The sequence below is a fragment of the Ochotona curzoniae genome, unplaced genomic scaffold, assembly GCF_017591425.1.
Source record: "Ochotona curzoniae isolate NIBS_2020 unplaced genomic scaffold, NIBS_Ocur_1.0 contig_2927, whole genome shotgun sequence".
NCBI lineage: Eukaryota > Metazoa > Chordata > Mammalia > Lagomorpha > Ochotonidae > Ochotona > Ochotona curzoniae.
Window position 1 is genome coordinate 2269708 of NW_024465654.1, and position 19105 is coordinate 2288812.

The 19105-nt window shown below is 46.8% G+C and overlaps 1 protein-coding gene across 2 annotated transcripts in view; it reads right to left on the bottom strand.

The window, feature by feature from the left end:
- ANO2 (anoctamin 2) overlaps positions 1 to 19105 on the bottom strand; it is a 246767-nt gene that overhangs the window by 33502 nt on the left and 194160 nt on the right. For both annotated transcript variants that reach the window (XM_040979008.1, XM_040979007.1), the window contains 4 exons: positions 15331 to 15526; positions 3941 to 4052; positions 2621 to 2678; positions 2398 to 2498 (listed from right to left, as the gene is read on the bottom strand). In XM_040979008.1, the coding sequence (XP_040834942.1) occupies positions 2398 to 2498; positions 2621 to 2678; positions 3941 to 4052; positions 15331 to 15526 (467 nt within the window). The remainder of the gene's footprint in view (positions 1 to 2397; positions 2499 to 2620; positions 2679 to 3940; positions 4053 to 15330; positions 15527 to 19105) is intronic.

Sequence of the window (19105 nt, forward strand, 5' to 3'; positions counted from 1 at the left end):
AGAGTGTTTGTGTCTACCCTCAGAAAAGCTAAGAATTTGAGTAAAATATACGTAGGAAAAATAGGCCCAGAGGTGAAGATGTAATTATGTCACCTGCAAGCCACAACAGAGTGCTTGGGGTCAAGTCTTGATGCTCTGGTCTTTGGCTCTATATTCCTACTAAGGCACACCTTGGAAGGCAGTAAGTAATTGGGTTCTTACCACCCACAGGAGAGACCTGGACTGAGTTCTTGGCTCCTGGCTTTAACTCAGCCCAGTCCTGTACAATACACGGGGTGAGTAAACTAATGGATGTTGACAAACTGCTTTTTCTTTCTCTGTGTCTCTCTTAATCTCAAATAAATAAATATCACAGTGTGTTTGGTTTAGAAGAAATATATGCACAAATGAAAAAAAAATGGTTCTGTCCTCTAGAATTCATATTTACTGAGAAAGTATTTGGTGTAAGTTCTAAAAGAACACAGTAGCCAAACGGCGAGCCAAAAGCCATGAACTTGTCTCTTCCGCCTCATTCCGTGGACATGACACGCTGACGAAGCAGCATTCATACACATCAAAGACAGAGGCACGTACCCAAATCTTCGCTAATTGAAACCCCCAAGAACGTTCCTTCCTTTCTCACATGTTCATATTTTCTACTTTCTAGAAAGCTGGGCATTTATCCAAGATTTCCTCCTGCCCTCAGCCAAGGCGGAGGGAAATCTTCCTAAAGAACTTTCCAAAGCTGTAGAACCTGCACTTCAATCGTAATCTGCAAGACCACGACAGTGTTGTCCTACCAAATCCCCGCCCTAAAGAGACACATGGAGGATCAGGCTCCACTTTCCAACATTTATATGATTGCCAGCTCTCATTTCTCTTTTGAGTGGAAAAGACTTCTCTCCTCTCTCTTCTGCCTGTTTCATGTTTCTCACTTGCGTTACACATGCGTATATTGACCAGAGCTTAAATTCCGGAAGGCAAAGGTCCAATTTATTAAGAGTGGGTCTTAAGGAGGGAGCCAAACATGATCATCACAGTGATTATTGAAGCAATAATCATAAAATGAGTTCATGTGTTCAAATTCAAAATACAGTAAGGAATTTGGGAGCCGGAAGAGCGTGATGACACTGTGCAAGAAAGCTGACTTGACATCCCTGAGTTTAACTCCCTGTTGGGTTGTGTCTGTCTGTCTTCAGCCAAGAACTGAAAAGAAGATGGAAGCATTTTCTGAAGGAGATGTGACCCCTATTTGGAATCATCAGAGACCAGCTTCACTCGACAGAGAAGAGGTGGATGCAAAGCTTGATCTGCAAGGCTTCAGGGCTGAATAAACATCTTGCAGTCAAGAGACGAGAACAGCGAAGCCGGCAGAGTGTGCTGCCCATGTCTTCAGGAGTTGCTGAGCAATCGGCATCAATTCCGCCGTGGTACATGTTCAAACACACCGACTGTTAAGCACACTGCAGACATCAACAAGGTAACTGGGTGCTCAAGGCAGGCAATCACGGCTGTTCTTTCCAGCTGTCCTGCACCTGATGGAGTTGGTGTGTGGACAAACATGCCAACAGAATGACCAGACATCTTTCTGCTCTTATTATTATGAAAGAGTCTCTGGACCAAAAGACAATGGGCTAAGTGGTGGGGCAGATGTCCACAGATTTTTCAACATGCACATCCCATCTTCTACTGATTTTCCAGACAAACAAGGAGCTGGATGGGAAGTAGAGCAGCTGGACTTGAACCCACATCCATATGGAATTCTGGCACATAATTCTGGCAAGGACTTTAGCCACTAGGCTACTGCACCAGGCCCTCTGGCTAACTTTGAAATAAATAAGTCTTTCCAAAAAATTCGGAATGTGAGTTAGGCTCATCTCATCTTCTTTTTTATCTGCATCACCTGTGGTCTGTGTTGATTTTCATGATTAGTTCAGTGCAAATTCTCTTAAAAGAAACCCTTCTGACACACTTTCATAAAACACCCGGGGAAGGGAGAGAAAATCCAGACCTAACAACAGTCCACCTGTGTGTTTCACCAACGCTTCCCCCTCCACTTCCTAAGGCCCCACACTACACAGTTCCTGCTTGGAGATTTAGTAAATGATTTCAGTACATTTCAAGCTTTCATACCCATAAACTCACCCTGCTACATATCTCAAGCATACTCACTGGGAGAACAAATGCCATCAATAATATTATACTTTTGTAAGGTCTAAGGCAACTGATCATGAGCTCCTCAGCATCCTAGTTATGTGTAGTCAATGAGCAGTAACTCTTTCTGAGCCCCACCCATCACACACCAGATCAGCAAATTTTCCAGCGGGAAACCAAGGACTGTGAGAAGGGAAGAGGCCATGAAATCCCAGTGAAGTCTGCCCTGGTAACCAGAACAGGTGGCAAGAAGCCATTACATACGGGACTCCAATCTCAAAGATGTTGTTCTGGATCAGCTGCTTCCCCAACATGATGATGCTGAGTTGAATGCAGAGCTCCATGAGGCAGCCTCCCGGGGCACACTGCAGACAGTGGGGAATGGAGAGAGGTCAGGCCAGTGGAGCTCAGAGAAGCAAAGGCATACATTAAGCCAAGCTGTGATGGGGCAGGGACCGGGGCAGGAAGCACCCTTGAATGTACTTGCCTCTTCCATGCGGTAACCATCGAACACATAGACGTAGCTTCCAGGCCTGCCCACAAACCTGAAATCAAAAGTGGGGGAAGAGTGAGGGAAAGACAGAATAGACCCAGCCTGCTTTAGGACACACTCACTGTGTGGAACACACACTATCCAAGGGCCTCCTTGAAAACACAGGCCAGGGAGGCATTAAATAACTTAGGGACACAAGTTCCTTCCTTGTTGTTGGTAAGCAAACACTTCTGACACCTGGACTTCACTTCTTGGCAAATGCCAGGAGACAAGGGTTGAGCAGGGCACGGTTGAGGCTTGGTGTGGCTGATGTGTGTGTGTATGTGTTGCAGTAACTTCTGAGCCCACATGGAGAAGTTGGGCTTATCTCTAAGGCTATCATTTGTGTACCATGTTCCTTCAACTAGAGCCAAAAATGGAGTTCCGACTGCAGCTTATTAGTTGGGGATTCAGGTTTCTGAAAATTAAGAATGAGACTGAGTCAGCGAGCAAACAAAATTCCTGGGATCAGAGAAGAAAATCTCTTGGCTTCTTACTGAAAAATCATCAAAGGGCTAGACAGAATCTGTTTCATGCCCCCTGTATTTTATTGGAGAAGAAAATTCAGCAGAGGACTCTCTGTTCCTTGTTCTCCAGAGAGACTGAGTGCAATTACAGGGCACATAATGCAATCAGTTTTGCCTTAATGAGATCCCAGTGAAACCCCCACACTGAAGCTAGGGTGACTGGTGACACACCTTTGTGTATTGGAAAAGGAACAGATCCTAAGGACACAGATACTTTTTGGTTAAGACCCTCCACATCTCACCTATGTGTATGCCCCCCTTACTGATCTGAATTTGTATCTCTTTTCTATAATAAAATTCTAAGGAAAGCACATTCCCAAATATTTGTAGTGAGTTACTGAACTTGAAGGAATGGCAGGATCTCTGGAATTTATATCCTGGACATCAGAATAGAGAGTTTTCTGGAAATCCGAGAGCATGTGGCTCATGTCTGAAGTGAATGCAGTTCTTATAAGGATTGTACCCCAAACTGGAAAGTCTGTATTACCCCAGGAAGTTGGCATTGGCATTGCAATGTAAGACCTAAGAGCCTCTGGCTAGGCATGAAATCTCCACCTGTGTCACCCCGAAGGACACGAGACACACATCCTTCCAAGCCCCTCCTTGTAGGATGCAGAAGCAAGCCAATCTCTGTGGACTTGCCTTGATTATCAGGGTCAGAGATGCTAACACAACACTGTTTTAAGAGCAGCCAGCTAGAAATGTCCTGACAGCATAGGACCTCGCCGGAGTGGCGTCATTTACTCACCTCCCCTTGAAAAAGGCCACATAGAAGATGGGGGAGTAAGCGTTGACAAACTTCAGCAAGAAGGCCTTGAGGATCAAACGCTCTTCAAAGGTCTGTTCTGTTTTTGGAACCTCTGCAAGAAAACAGAGACTCATGTGAGACTGAGGGGAGATTCTTTACCCCTTCGGGGGGTTTGGCTTTGACACAAGCCAGCAGCCCGGACGTTGAGAGACCCATCTGTCTGGCGTCTTAGAAGCAGGGCTCATCCTGGAGGTTGTGGCTTTTCAGGTGACAAGAGGCTCGATGATAAACGTGCGCAGTGGGATCATCACCTTCTCTGTCCATTTCCTTCCTCTTTGCACCTCCAAGAGGGGCCTGGACAGGCAGAGCTTCCTGCCAATGCCCTGATTGTTTTCTCAAGGAACTCTTGTTTATCTAATTTTATCAAGAGGAAATCTTGCTTCTCTGTATTAACTTCCACCTTCATAGGATTTGACTTGAATGAAGGGCTTAAAAGGCTCATTAGCTACTAGAGTTGAGAAGCTGCTATGTTACTGCTCGTCTTATTCGTTTTCTCATTTTTATCAAGAAAGCATCCATCCTGCCATCCTCAGGGCAGACAGCAACAACTCAGACTCATACAGACAACTCAAGTTTACATACTTCATGGAGGCTCACCAGATAAAGCTAGTGAACCAAATACAACCTGAGCCCATTGTCTCAAACACACAGATCACAATGTCGGGGTGCTGTGGCCCCAGCAGGGGAGTCAGTTGACAACCCTGCAAGTTTCCTCAGAGACACTGAGAAGAAATCCCATGGGCATACTCAGAGGTTCCAGGCATGTGGGCAGCTCCAAAGACAACTCTGTAGGACCCCTGGGGAGACTCCAAGTCAGCCTATTTAAAACAGCTTTTACTGCAATGCACTTTAACGCCAGAATGTTGACACATTAATAATCGCATCTCATGTTCTCTGCTACCTCTCTCGCCTTTTCTATTTCACTCTAATATAGTGCATGTAAGGAATATTCAGCTCCCTTCAGTTCTCATTCACTGAGTCTTGGCTGTGTGCCAGACACCACAATCGCATGAATGGGGTTTCAGCCCTCCTGCAAGGAGCTTCATGGAGCAAGGTCTCTGTGGGCAGCCTTCGGGACACTGTCCACTGCAGGGGTTCCTCTTCCCCTGTTGGCATACCGTCTCCTAGGAGAGAAGTGAGCCCTCAATTCACTGTCAGCACCAGAGAATAGCTCAGGTGTGAGCCATCAATGCCACGGGCAGCCATCTTCCTGATGTACCCACTATTGCCGTTCATGTACTGTACAACTACAGAAGTAAAGAGCATCCTCTGGGGAAAGAATGAACCATCTTGGCTTCTTCTGACCCTTGGGAGCCTCTGATATATCTGTGGCATCTGCAGATGAAGCTGGAAGAGCTCTAAGATCCAGTATTGAGGGGTCAGCTCCTAGGAGAAACCAATGAGACCAAGAACTAGAGTGTATTACTATGCTGTATAGTGTGCAGTGTCACTTTGCTGAACTTCTTTGAATGTGGCAAAGCAATTTTTAGGAAAGACTGTTGTCAGTCCAATTAAAAAGGCTTTTCAAAAATAAATCTTATTCTTCCTATTTTATTTGAAAGAGAAAATGACAGAGACACCTTCAATTCACTGGTTCACTACTTCAATGCCTGCAACAGCCAGGGATAATCTAGGCTGAGAGCTAGGTATACAACCCAGGTGTCCCCCATGGGTAGCCAGGACTCAAGGACTTGAGCCACCACCTACTAGTCCCAGCAAGTGAATTAGCATGAAATGGTATAGCTGGGTCTCAAACACAGGCAATCTGATACGGGATGTGAGTGCTCCAAGGGCTGTCAAAACTGCTGTGTCACATGCTTACTCCTATTAACTATTTAAAAATAGATCTGATAAACAAGCATGTAGGTATTTTTCTATTTAAAAAACATTATTTGAGAGGCAGAAAGAAACAGAGTCCCGATCTGCTGGTTCCTTGTCCAGATGCTCACAGCGGCCTCAGAAGGGGCCAGAGCCAAAGCCAATCGGCAGGAATGGAAGTTGCATGTGTTGAGCAGGTGTCAGGGATCTAGTCCCTTGAGCCTTCACTACTGTCTTTCAAGGTTTGCATCAGTAGGAAGCTTGCATTAGGAGCTGGAACCAGAACTCCAATCTAGGCTCGTGGTTAGGCAGGGGTGAGCTCCCTGGGATTTGCAATCTTGGGCAGGAATTTCTGGGGGGAAAGATCAAATACCCCAGGGCACTACTGCAACAAATAGCACTGCTTGCTAGAGAAGTTGGAGACACCACTGTAATTCTGTACGGTGAAGCTAGGAAAGCCTAAGGTAATAGCCTTTGGCGGGAGGAGGTTTGTGGTTTTCCCCTTCCTAAGGAGCCTGAATGAGCCAGGCCATGAGACCAAAGACCCGGATAACTACTTGCTACTTTGCCAGACGATCATAATGTACACTTAACCACTTACGATGAACACTGCCTGTGCCAGGATTTCTTCTTTAGCTTACAAGTGTTAGCAAACACCAGATAGATCTTTAACCTCCCGCCAAGGATAAGGATTCCTTCTGCTGCCAAGGGCCATTTGGAGATTAACAACATCTTTTGCAGGCCATAGAAAACTTAAAAAAAAAAGCACCTGCTATAGATTTATCGAATTTCAAGTTCTACCTGCGGTTACTTTGACAGATGCAGAACAAATTCGTGGTCCTTGTACAGCTCACAGACAAGACATTTCCCACCCTTTTATGGCCTTTTCCCTTCCTGTCCTGCTCAAGAGGCTGGAGCCTCTCCACCTGGCTAATACACGCCAGGGCCTCACTGAGCTGACAACTCCACATGCCGTCTTCAGCCCGGCTCTTGCATTCCTTGCAATAGAAAAGCATTCTGAGGTTCATGTGGAAATGCCTGCCATTGATTTCAGAGGTCACTTTCAGATGTAGGCTCTCATAGCTGAGTCCTCCTGCAGTCCTGGCCCTACCATACCCTGCCCCACTCTCACCACATAGAGTGAGCAAAATTACAGACACACATCCAGGCAGAACACAGCTGCAGCCAGATGTACTCTGCTTTGCACATGTACTGAACCGATAACATGAATGAGTGGATGGCAAGAAAAAAAAAAGCTATTTGGATGAGTAAAAATTTAAAAAGTCCCTTATCACATTCCAAAGAAAGACTCCAGGTTGAGCAGGATAGCAGGTGCAAAGATTCAAGAGCAGAGCAGCCAAGGAGACGTCAGGGAGGGGATGTAGGAGTCAGGTGCAGGACCCAGAAACGTGTGATGGGTGAGGAAGGGCAGAGAGGGAAAGCAGGCAGCCTGACCAAAGAAGAAACGTGACAGGGCAGAGAGGGAGTCGGCTGATGTGGGGTCTGCTCAATTTTACTCTTCTGTACAATCCTTAGTAAAGGCTGCTTGGAAGTAGCCCAGACTTGCTCTTAGTGGATGAGCTGCAGCCTGAATCTCTCTTCAAGATGGACGCAGAGGCAGGAGGAAACTGCCCAGACGTCCCTGTCCTAGCTGGGTTGTCAGTGAAAGAGACCGAGGAGAAAGAGAGAAACAGACACGGAGAAGAAGGAGGAGCAAGAGAAGAGGAAGGAGAACACGGGGAAAGAGGGAGGGAGGAAGGGAAGGGAAGAGGAGGCAAGCAGGGAGAGCAAGCAGGGAGGGGAAAGAAGAAAGTAAAACTTCTCAATCAGTTCATCTAAAGCAAAACAAAACAAACAAAAACCAGGACTTTGAGCTTCTGTCCAGTTATGCAGAGGCATCCAATTCAGTAATGACTTAACAGCACCCTTTCCTATTACATATTCAGGGGCTTACAAAATTAAAACTGATTTCATCTGACAAATAAGTAATCAAGTTTGGGGGTCTGAACACTGGGAAAGCCTACCCCGTAGAGGTGTCCTGGGGGATGAGGCGGCGGCACAGGGCAGCTTGTCCTCAATTCCCTCTTCTAAGCCACTGGGATCAGGCTGTCTGCTGATTGCCCAGTCCTTGCAGGGGCTGCCTCCAAGTTCTTGCAAAGCTCTCAGCTCCAACTGGCAGGGAGTGCTCCCTTCCTTTACGCTGTCTGTCACTAAATCATGAGCAGGGCCATTCTTTATTAGTTTTATTCCAAAAGGCAGCATAGGCCTGGACTTTTATGGCCACAGAATACCATAAATAACGGGCATTTCCAATAAACAATCCAAATGTACTTGATAGGCCACTAAATCAGTCAGGTGACCCCAACTCAGAAATGCTCAATGGCCCTGGTGTGTGCGATGGCTGAGGCTTCCAGAAGTAGGGGCCCTCCATGAACAGCTCTTAGGAAAGGAAATAGAGCTTGGGGGCAGTGGAGGGGGAGGATGCCAATGCCTGGAACACCCAGGCTGAATGTTGGATCCTTCACAACAGGCAACACGGGTAGCCTCACCTGCCAGAAACACAGGGCTGGAAAAACAGCAGGATTCCCAGGACCCACCCAGGGTGAGACGACATCTACAGTTCGAAAAGGGATGGCTGTGTTTCGGGCCACAGGGCAGTGACTCCTGGCAAGACACAGCCCTCTGGAGTACTCGCAGCCTGAGCTGCAGGAGAAAGCTGTCTAGCCCTGTACTTCATCCAACTCCAAGTAAATTATCTACTCATTTATTTTCATTTATTTGCAAGGCTTTGACTCACTCCCCAAATGCCTGCAACATCCAGGACTGTGCCAGGCCAAAGCCAGGAGCCCAGAACTCAATCCACTTTTCCCATCAGGAACCCCAAGTACTGGAGATGTCTGTTACCTCCCACAGTATGCACTGCCAGGAAGCTGGAATTGGAAGTTAAACTATAATTTGAGCCCAGGTACTCTTATGGGAGGCAGAAGTCCCAAGAAGGGTCTTAACTGCTTAACATCTGCCCTGCATATACTTTAAAAAATCTCATCACTGGACACTCATAAAGGACAGTCAAATGGAGAATATGTGAGTAGGTGGGCAGGCAGTGTATCTCCATCACTCATGTGCCCGTGAAATCCCAGCCACATCTCTGTCCCCTAGAGCACCCCCTGGGTGGAACGGAGGGTATTTTGAGGTTCAGCCCCGGGAGCAGATTCTTAGAGAGGTCAGCGCCCTTGCAGTCCACAAGGACAACCATACTGGGCTCCAGGGCACAATCATTTTCCACCTCCCTCTGCCTTCCTTTTGATTGTGGAGCCTCTGTTGTACTGTGAAAAACTATGAGTGCAAATGACCCCATTGCAAACTGCCTTGGTAAATAATTAGGATGAAAGCCCCAGTTGATCCCAGGGAGCCAGCAAAAGAATCAGAGTCCCAGCCCGGAGTTCCATTTCAACCACATGGGAACACCTGCCATGGCTTGGAAAAGCAGCTTCTCTGCAGCCCAGTCAGTGGGTGACAAAATGAGGAGACACCCATATGTACCTTTCAGTAAGTGCTGGTCCTGGTGCTGCTCCAGGCAGAACCACAGGAGAGCCAGAACCTTAGCTACCGCTATGCAATGGGTCCCCATGCAAAGTGCCTACTCTCCCTGCCTATTCCCCAGCACAAATGGAGCTTTTAAAAACACAAGACTTTCTGAGGGCCAACCCATCTGGTCTTCCCTGCATGAGAGGGTGTGGGTGCAGGGACTAGGAGAGCCTACAGGTCATGTGGTGACCTTGTTTGTGCTATGTGGGAAGGGAAGGGAGGGATCAGCCCAGGAACTGCCAGCTAGCTGTGTCATCAGGCAGCTATACATTGCCTAAGGGAGCTGACAGCACCTGAGTCAGAGATTGCAGATGGGGTTGTTGGCATTCTTCTGGAGTCCTAGAGGGTCTCCTAGCACAGGAACCTCTTTTGGAACAGGGAAGATAGCTCCCCAACTCTAGACAAAAAGGACATGAGACCTACAGTGCTGGCTCATAGTCTGGTCTAGGGCAAAAGTACCCCAGATACATCACCTTTTAAGGCCAAGGGGAACTTTGGAAAGGACTGGGAAAGCTAAGGAGAGACTGGACAAGCGAGAGTGAGAGAGACAGAATAACACTGAGAGTGGGTATTCTGCTGTACCTCAATCATGAGCATCCCATACCAGACACCCACTGTGTACTGGGTACTGCAAAGGCAATTGGTGTGGAGTCCTCATTTGTATGGCATCATTTCCTCACGATGGTTTTCTACCCAGGGCAAATGTAGGACTGAGGAGACAGCTCTGTTAGGAAGAGCAGTCATTCACATGGCACCACAGAGTCATCTCAAAAATGCACACACTGGTGTAGAAATCAGGCCCCCAGCAGGGAGGAAGGGAGACCCTCTCACTCCAATCCATTCTCAAGCCTGAGGAAAATAACCCAAAGGAAAGTCAAGGCATCAACATCAAGGTTGAGCTGGATGATCTTCCAAAGACCAATTTCTGGTCTTCCAGGTTCCATACTATACAAAAGCAAAACAACAACAACAACAAAAAAAGGACACAAGAGTTTTTGGTCAGAAGGTCTTTCAGTCTAAGAATCCCCAGAAATTAAAACTTATCTTTCTAACTCTTGGCATTTTAATTCTGAAAATAACGCTATCCCAGAACATGCATTGTAAAGATCAGAAGAAACCAAGTATTGGAAGCAAATCAGGGAACATAGGCTAGCCAAACACTGGTCCCACGTTGTGTTTGGAAGCTTTATAAAAAGCTTCCAAAAAAGATCAAACAGAATTTGATCTCATTCAACACTCTGCAGCAATTAGCCCAGCCCTGTTGTCAGTGTGGCTTACAGCCGCAGTGTAGCTGTAACTGATGAGGGAGGATGAATCGTGCAGCTCTGCTGAGAACCCAGCACCCATACAGTTGAAAGGAAGGGGAAAAAAAAAAGATTGGGAAGGCTATCCAGAGCCAAAGATGCCTATAAAGGTGAGTTGATGGCCCTTGGATGATTTCAACCCAGGCACCTGCTGCCAGCCCTGCCTCCTTCAAAACTACAAAATTTTCCACAGCTACAGTAGGAACTGGACCCTCTTCAAGGCCACGCCTGACTCATACCTGTGTCAACTGTAACAAAAACCTGTGGTCTTCAGGAACTCAGAAGACCTCAGCCTCAACACCCCAGTATACTCCTGGTTCCAAAAAGAATGCTACAGGATAGTCAGTTTGGTCCCCCTGCCTCCAACCCTAGACCCTCACCATGTTTGAGTTGTGTTCTGTTTGTGTGTCTTTGTTCCCACTGGACCCAAATGTATTCTTCATGACCATCGCTAGTAACCCCTCCAGGGTGAACAGAACATTGGGGACCAAGGCCGATCTCGTCTTCCACTGACTGAAATATTCACCTTCCTACAGATGACTAGCCAACAGATGACTAGTTCCACACTGTGTCCCTCACAGACAAGGTTCCAAAGCTTCTTTTTCTCTAGAAACCCCAGTCCTATCATTGTGGGCTTTAGCACCATCTCTGCTCCTTCATATGCTAGTGTATTGTGTACCTGAGCCATTATGCAGCCAAGGAGACAATGATTGTTTATTTTTTCACCATTGTCAGGCTGATCACACTCAAGGTATTTAATAGATTATATCATTTGTCATAAATATTTATGACACACATGGAGCTCCATGGACCTAATGAGGAAACCTGCTGAAGGATGCTCCCAGGAAGTGGCTCTTGCATCACCCAGCCTGGCAGGAAGTATTGGAATCTTGCAAGAATTGCTTACACCAGATGTTTGCACCTGGCACGCAAAGCATAAAGTCACGGCCTCCTCAACCCTTGGGAGATGTGGGGCAGGGGGCCAGATGAGCATTAAATACAGCGTGAGAAGGACAAAGGAAGCCCCTGAGCCTGGCAGACTTCCCATTCCATGGGTGGTATTATCCACTCCAAGTTCATCATGTCAAGTTCATTCCCACCTGGCAGCCTTTTGCCTTCCTGTCATTTAGGACTTCCTGTGGCCACCTCAGTAATTCTTTTATAACCATGTGATCCAAAATGCACAGTTTCAGACCACTTTATTTCACCTCACATTTTTCTTTTACAAGTTCTTGGTTTCTGTCTTTCACTTACTATAAGGTAAAAATAATAAGAGTGAGACCTTCTTTTTGACTTACTGCTGCAGTCCCATCACTGCGCCTGGCCCAAAGTAGACACTCAATAAACAGCTAATGGGTGAGCATGTGATGAAGAATTTATGCTAAAGGAGCCCAGTGTGTGTGTGTGTGTGTGTGTGTGTGTGTGTGTGTGTGTGTACACTTTTGATGGCTTAGGTAGGGAGTCTCACTAAGCGTCAAGTATCCAGAAGAGGCTTCACAGAAGAGGTGGCCATGGGAGGCATGGGAAAGGCAGGGAGGCCTTTCGGGGGTCATTCCATTTGTCCCAGCAACATGATCCAGGCACAGCGATGGGAATCCATATGGCAATCTGGGGTAACTGTAAGATGAGTGGGTTTGTTGGGATAGAGGATAACAATGGGAATAAGGTTCTCATTGAGAACCTCTCATGATAGTCAGTATCTGAACTAAAGGCAGATGAAAGTTTCCTGAGATAGCTCCATGGGGGTGGTACCTTCAAACCCAACACTTGGGAAAGGAGGACTGGGTGAGGATTTCTAAGACCAGACCCAGAGGCTGAAGACAGAGGCACAGCTGTCTGTCTGTGAAACTATTTGAGGCCCAATAGATGGTACAGGAAAATGAAAAAGAAAGGGTCACCAAGCATCTGGTCCAGAAAATTCCCCAGGGCCACATAGTTGAGGAATGGGAGGGAAGATGAGCCAGGTCTAGAACCTGAAGATTCTTCACACTTGATTCCCCCACTCTCCCATTAAGCAACAGCGTCTCTCTAAGGTTCTCTGGGACCCCAGCTTGATGGATGGAAGCAAGAACCCAGGGAGATTCCTGTCTGGGTTCCTGAGTGGAGAGACCCAACACATCACTTCAGTGCAGGCTGTGAGACACTTCTACACAATACAAGGGAACTGGCCTATCAGAAATAGAATCTGAATTTGAAACTTAGCAAAATGAAACCATAATACACCCCTTTCTGGTCACCAAGAGTTATTATTAATATGGATTGGCTAAAATAACGTTGTAAGGTAAATACACACAATGCTATCCAAAGAACAAAATGCACTTGTTAGAATTTCAACTCTCTTCTGGAGCACAGATTTTCTTATGGAGTACTGGAAGAGACTGGATGTTTGGGTGAGAGGAACATGGTGTTAGAAGAGTGTCTATGGCTTCCATAAGTGGAAAGTGGGTTTTTGGCCCCTCTTGTTGATTGGGTGCCCAATCTTGCCCACAAAAAATACTCACTGAAGACTTGTGAGTTTTGGGAAAACTGACCACTCCATCAGCTATCATTGCCACTCCCTGGAGCTGCGAGTGACACACAGACTGCAGGAAGATATTTCCACGTCCTTATTGATTTTCTGCTTCTCTCTTTCCTATTCCTGGCCACAACCTCCTTTGTTTTAGAGTTTCCTGCCTCTCCTTACTGCCCTGCACCTGCACTCCTGCCTGAGTAATTCTGTAGACACACAGCTCCCAGCATGTCACACTCAGCAAACAGTCCTCAGTGAGAGAGTAGGAGACTTCTTTCTCCACTACCACAGCAGTGTGGCAGATTGCAACTCCCTGGTTTCTCGCCCCTACTTTCCTCCTTCCTGCTTTCCAGTGAGAGAAGGGAAAGTATCCTCTGTCTATCCAGAAGATGACACATTCCTCGTTTACTTTGCTAGCAGAGGACCTGCAGGAGGCAGGTGTCCACCTGTGTTCTCTTCCTTAGGTTGCCTTGTCCACCTTTTATGCAACATTGAAAGGATAAATCCACCAGGAATCCAGTGACAGAAAGTCCATTTGTCTCTCCAATTAAGTTACTTCCTCCAAATATAGCCTGTTTCCAATCTGAAGCTTAGCTATGGGCTCTCTGTCCACTCCACCTTTGTCTGATTTATAGGCTGTTTGGTAATCAGGCCAGAAGGTCGGTGCTATCAACTGGATGATTCTTTGAGGCTCAAGCATGACATGGCCATGGATCCTAGGGAAGCCACTGCTCTGAGCTCCTCATCCTCCTGGACAAGAATCATGCTTTCTTTCTCCCACGTGCTGAGCTTCCCTGGCCATTTAGACTCAGTGAAATTCTCCCTATCAACTTCTCTGTGTTCCTTGCCTGATACTACAAGCTCTGGTCGCTCCCTTGCAGACCACATGGTTCACTTTCCTCATTCTGTCAGGAATCATCTTTCCCTCCCCACTTACCTGGATCACTGCTACTTGTCTCTGAGCTCCCCCAGTAGATGCCTTTGCCTCCAAACCTCCCCTGAGCCTGCAGGAAAATGGGATGCACCTCCTGAGTGCTCCACGGAATGCTGAGACGTGCATCACTAAATACATGGGACTGAAAGTCTCTCTTGTATTTTTACAAGACGCTTATGAGAGAACACAGATAATACCTCCAAGGCTAAAGAAAGCAGAACCACTACCACTCTGTCGTCTAAACTTTTCCCAGAAGCCAAAAAGACTAAGACTAGACACCAACCTAGGGAAAGACACCATCAGAGTAACTTTCTGGACTTCTCTGATCCTCATGGGCAGTCAGTCTTAACGAGGCAGTTAACTTCCCAAGCGTCTATCTTCTAATAGTCAACGAATGGACGATATCATCTCATTAATCAACTTTCTTATCAGGTCAACAGGAGGCTGGGATTCCAGGTCCTTGGACTCTAAGCGGGAAAATTCTCCAGATTCAAATGGGGAATGGGTGCAGCCCTGGTCACCCAGAATAAATACAAATGAGCACAGGCAACCCCTCTCACCCTTCCCCCATCTGACAGGCACAAACCCCACCATGTGCAGTGCAGCCAACAGCAGGCTGTGGCTCAAATGACATGTTTGCATGTGAAGACCACTGCGTTTTTCTCACTAACTTGAAGCTTGGGAAGTCTGATATGTTTCTTTGAGGTCTGCTCAGGGCATGGGGAATGTGTGGATTTTCTGGGCTAGAGAAGTATCAAGGGCTTTTGTTGGCTTTGTGAATGTGCTGGGAAAATGGGGAGAGCTAAAACTTTATATGCTTGAGCAAGAAGGCTTGAATCTTCTCGGCTTCTACATCAGGCTGCAAAGAATAGATCCCATGAATTAAATGCTTAGGGGAGAGTAAGTTGCCTGTCACAGGAGGCAATCTACAAGGATCTAAGGGCTATGGACTGGCCAAGAACTTCACAGGAAGATTTTCTGCCTGCAGGGGAATCCTCAGCATTGGCCATAAAAGCACATAATCATCGTACCTCCTCATTCTTCCAATGAAAAGTGCATGGTCCCCCAAGAATGCTCTTCCTGTCCCACATCTTAATTTTGAATCATTACCACCAAATACCTTGCACATACTGAACATACTGTGTTGGAAAACAAACAAAGTTCAGCGACATTGTACCAATTTTGGTGAGCCACTTGGCCACAGCACCATAGATTTCATCGAGGATGAGGATGACCACAAGGTTGATGATGACTGCCGTTGCCGTCACCGTCACTCGCACATTGGAACGGGTGGCCTTGTTGAGAGACAGGGCAGCTGCAGTTGTGATCCGATACACAATCACCCCAAAGACAATGGAGAATGTCAGGGCAATCTGTGTAGGGAAAACGAGGAGAGACATACATCAGCAGGCAATTACTGAGCACCTACAGTGTGCAGAATGCACAGCTGGCTACTGCTACTGGCAAATTCAATCTAGAATCCTTTCATGTGCAGCAAGGGGAATATAAACCTCCCAAACTCTTGGGCAGAATTCCTAGTTAGGCATGTTTACCAAGAGACACTGTCTTTATCGTATTTCAAAGGATCTATAACACACACATACACACAAATGAGGGTGGAAATCTTGGACCATGAAGGGTACACATCACTTGGGGTCTGCTTTCTTGCATTAGGAAGACTTCCATAGAAATAAGATGGATTCTTGATGAGAATCATGAGAGCTGGTGACTGCAACTGTCCCCCCATGAGAGGAAGCAGGAAGCCAGGTGCGGACAGGCAGGTTGTTCAAATGCAAGAGAGAGCGAGAGAGAGAGCGAGAGCGAGAGCGAGCGAGAGAGAGAGAGAGAGAGGCAGGCAAATTAGGAGGCAGCTTTGCAGACTCTCCAAACGAACACATTACCACTTAGATTTCCTCCCAGCTAAACGAAAAAGGAAGGTTCAGACTTCTCCTTTGGTCAGACAACACTTCCTGCAGTTTCCCTGACCTCTTCATCCACCTAGACCTAGATGGATCCAAAAGCCCTGCCCTTTTCCTAAGCCCCCTGCTGCCTTTCACAACCAAGGAGGGACCATCTTTACTAAGCACTGGGACTTGATGAGCAGCCAGCTCTCCGAGAAGTACTGTCAGGGCAGAGGGGCAGCCGCTGGGGCAGGCACTGCTCTGAGCAAATTCTGTTTTGCTTCAGACGAGGGAGGTCTTCCTAAAGATCCTCTGCAGGTCGCATTTACTTTAGCAGAGAGGGGACAAGGGACAGAGGAGCTGGTTATGGAGGGCTATGGAAAATTGGGGGTGAGGAAAGAGGTGACCCAAAAGGCTAAACACATCCCAGAGGGGAGAGGAGGGCAGAACAAGGAAGGGAAGGTAGGGGAAGGGAGAGGGAAAAGGACTGGCTGTGTGAGTGATAGGCTGCTGGGCTGAGAATAGGTTGCAGGTGTTGGGTGAAGGGGTGCCAGGGCGATGGGGCAGACTCAGCTGTTTCTCAAGGCATGCTTTACAAATGTTCGCACTGCTTTGGGAGCTACAGTGTGTTAAAGAAGCCCTGGGATAGGAATGCATGGAGTTCTCAGGGCCGTGTGTGTGTGTGTGTGTGTGTGTGTGTGTGTGTGTGTGTGTGTGTGTGTGTGTGTGTGTGTGTGTGTGTGTGTGTGTGTGTGTGTGTGTGTGTGTGTGTGTGTGTGTGTGTGTGTGTGTGTGTGTGTGTGTGTGTGTGTGTGTGTGTGTACGCACACACAAGAGAGATCAGATGGGAAACACACACAGCAGGAGGCCCCTTTGCTGCTGAGACTGGTGGAGCTAAAACACCAGCCTCTAGGACTCAGCCGGGACAACTTCCGTGTAAGTGGGAAAACCTGCACATGACGTCACCCTGCTTCAACAACGGAGATATTGTCACTTCCCCCTCTGGGATTGTCACTGCCAGACAGTGAGGGCCTGGAAAATGGGGTGTGAGATTCTTTCTCCCCAAAATCATTTTTGCAGTAAACACCAGGGATGGGGCATAGAAGAAGAGAAAGACAAAGAGAGAAGAGAGACAGAGGAGAGGGAGAGAGAGAGAGTAGGGAAGGAGGGTGAAAGTGTTTGGCGTAGGGTTGGGAGGAACACAATGATAAAACCATCCTTTCCTTTAGGGTCTTGGGGGAGGAGCATGGAGGAAAAAGTGGGAAGCAGATGGGCTCCACGGTGCCGTGGGAGGACCCAGGCTGCTACCCTGCATGAGAACACCCTTCCTGGCCACTCCATGGATGTGCTGCACCCCCTGGGAACATGTTAGAAATCTCAAACACAGTGCCAGACTTGTAATCTGCATTTTAGCAACCTTCCTACTCCAGGATAAAAGTAGAGCTCTCATCACTCAGAACACACTCTTGCCTCCCCCTCTTCCTGCTCACCCCATCTGCATCCCTCCCTCCTACCCCTCCCCAATCCTCCAATAGCTCTTGGCCACTTTACCTTCTCTGGCCTTGACTTTCTATTCCCCCTACACAACTCGGGTTCAGAACCTCTCCTCTAGCCTGACTAGCACTTCAACATTCAGTTTTCAAGCTACCAAAAAAACTGGATTTCCCAGCCCCATGGACCATTTTGAATATGAGAAACAAGTGTGGAAAAGTGAAGGGATTGGCTCATGCCACAGCCTTTTCTTGTATACCACCCAAGACACCTGAATCATAGAAGCGATCAAAGAATGCAGGGATCAGCCACAAATAGTCTTGTGTCTCCAGCACAGCAAACCCTATTTATAATAGTTTGCTTAGGTTTTGTTAGCTTCATGATGTCCCAAAAACAGCAAGCAATCAGTAGTCACCATGCTGGCCTCCAACACAATGGGACAGGTGAAGTATATCTAGGGCAATTCATTGCTCTCATTCGCAGTGAGAAGCATCCCTGCCTGGTCTGGCAGGCTGGCATCCTTCAGCAATTCACACCCCAAATTTCTGCAAGAATGGGCTGGGTCAAGTCAAGGTTAGGAGCTGGGAACTCAACCCAGGGAAACAGGAGTCATCATCTACTGTATCCCAGGGTGTGCATTAGTAGCAAGCTGCATTGAAAGAGAAGGGACTAGGCAGGACCAAACCCAGGCAGTCCTAGACCTCCCTAGGTCTGTGTCCCTTGTCTGTCTGCTGGACACATTCCTGGACATGTACTTTGCCACATGTAACTTTCTCCAGGGTATAGACCCAGGAGTGGTGTTGAGTGTGGTTGATATTTCAGTATAGCTTAAAGTAAAACTTCTACCACTATTAAAAAGATGAAATGCCTTTTTATGATTTTATTTCCTCTATTGTGAAATACCTACTTTCATTTTCTATTTTTATTAGATTGTATGTCTTTTTCCAGCGACACATAATTATTTATGTATTTTGATCAATTTTTGTGAATTAGTTATTGTAAATAGTCTCTTACTCTGATGATGCCTCTCATTGTATTTTTATGAACTTAAATCCTTCATTTCAAAAGTCATGTTTTTCAAGTTTTTAAAGCTTGTATTTATTTATTTGAAAGGCAGGGTGACACTGGTTCACTCCTCAAATGGCTACTAGGACCAGGAGATCCATCTGGGTCTCCTACACAAGTGGTGGAAGCCCAAATATCTGGGCCATCCTCCATTACTTTCTCAGGCACATTAGCAGAGGGCTGGATGGGAAGAACAGTTGGGACCTGAATCCCTGAATCAGTACTCCATATGGGATGTGGGGCTCGCAAATAGCAGTTTAACTCACTATGCCACAGCACCGGTCTCACTTTCTTAACCTTTAATTATATTATGCTTGTTGTAACTTGTTTAAGAAATTCTCCTTTCTTGGCATTGATAAACTCTGAAGTTGAATTTTGGGTTGAAAAAAATATTCTTGTCTCCCCTAAGATCATACTTACTTTTCTATATACATTTAAGCCCTCTCATTTCACCTCTCATCCTTGAGTTTTGAAAACACCTAGAAGCATGTTCTT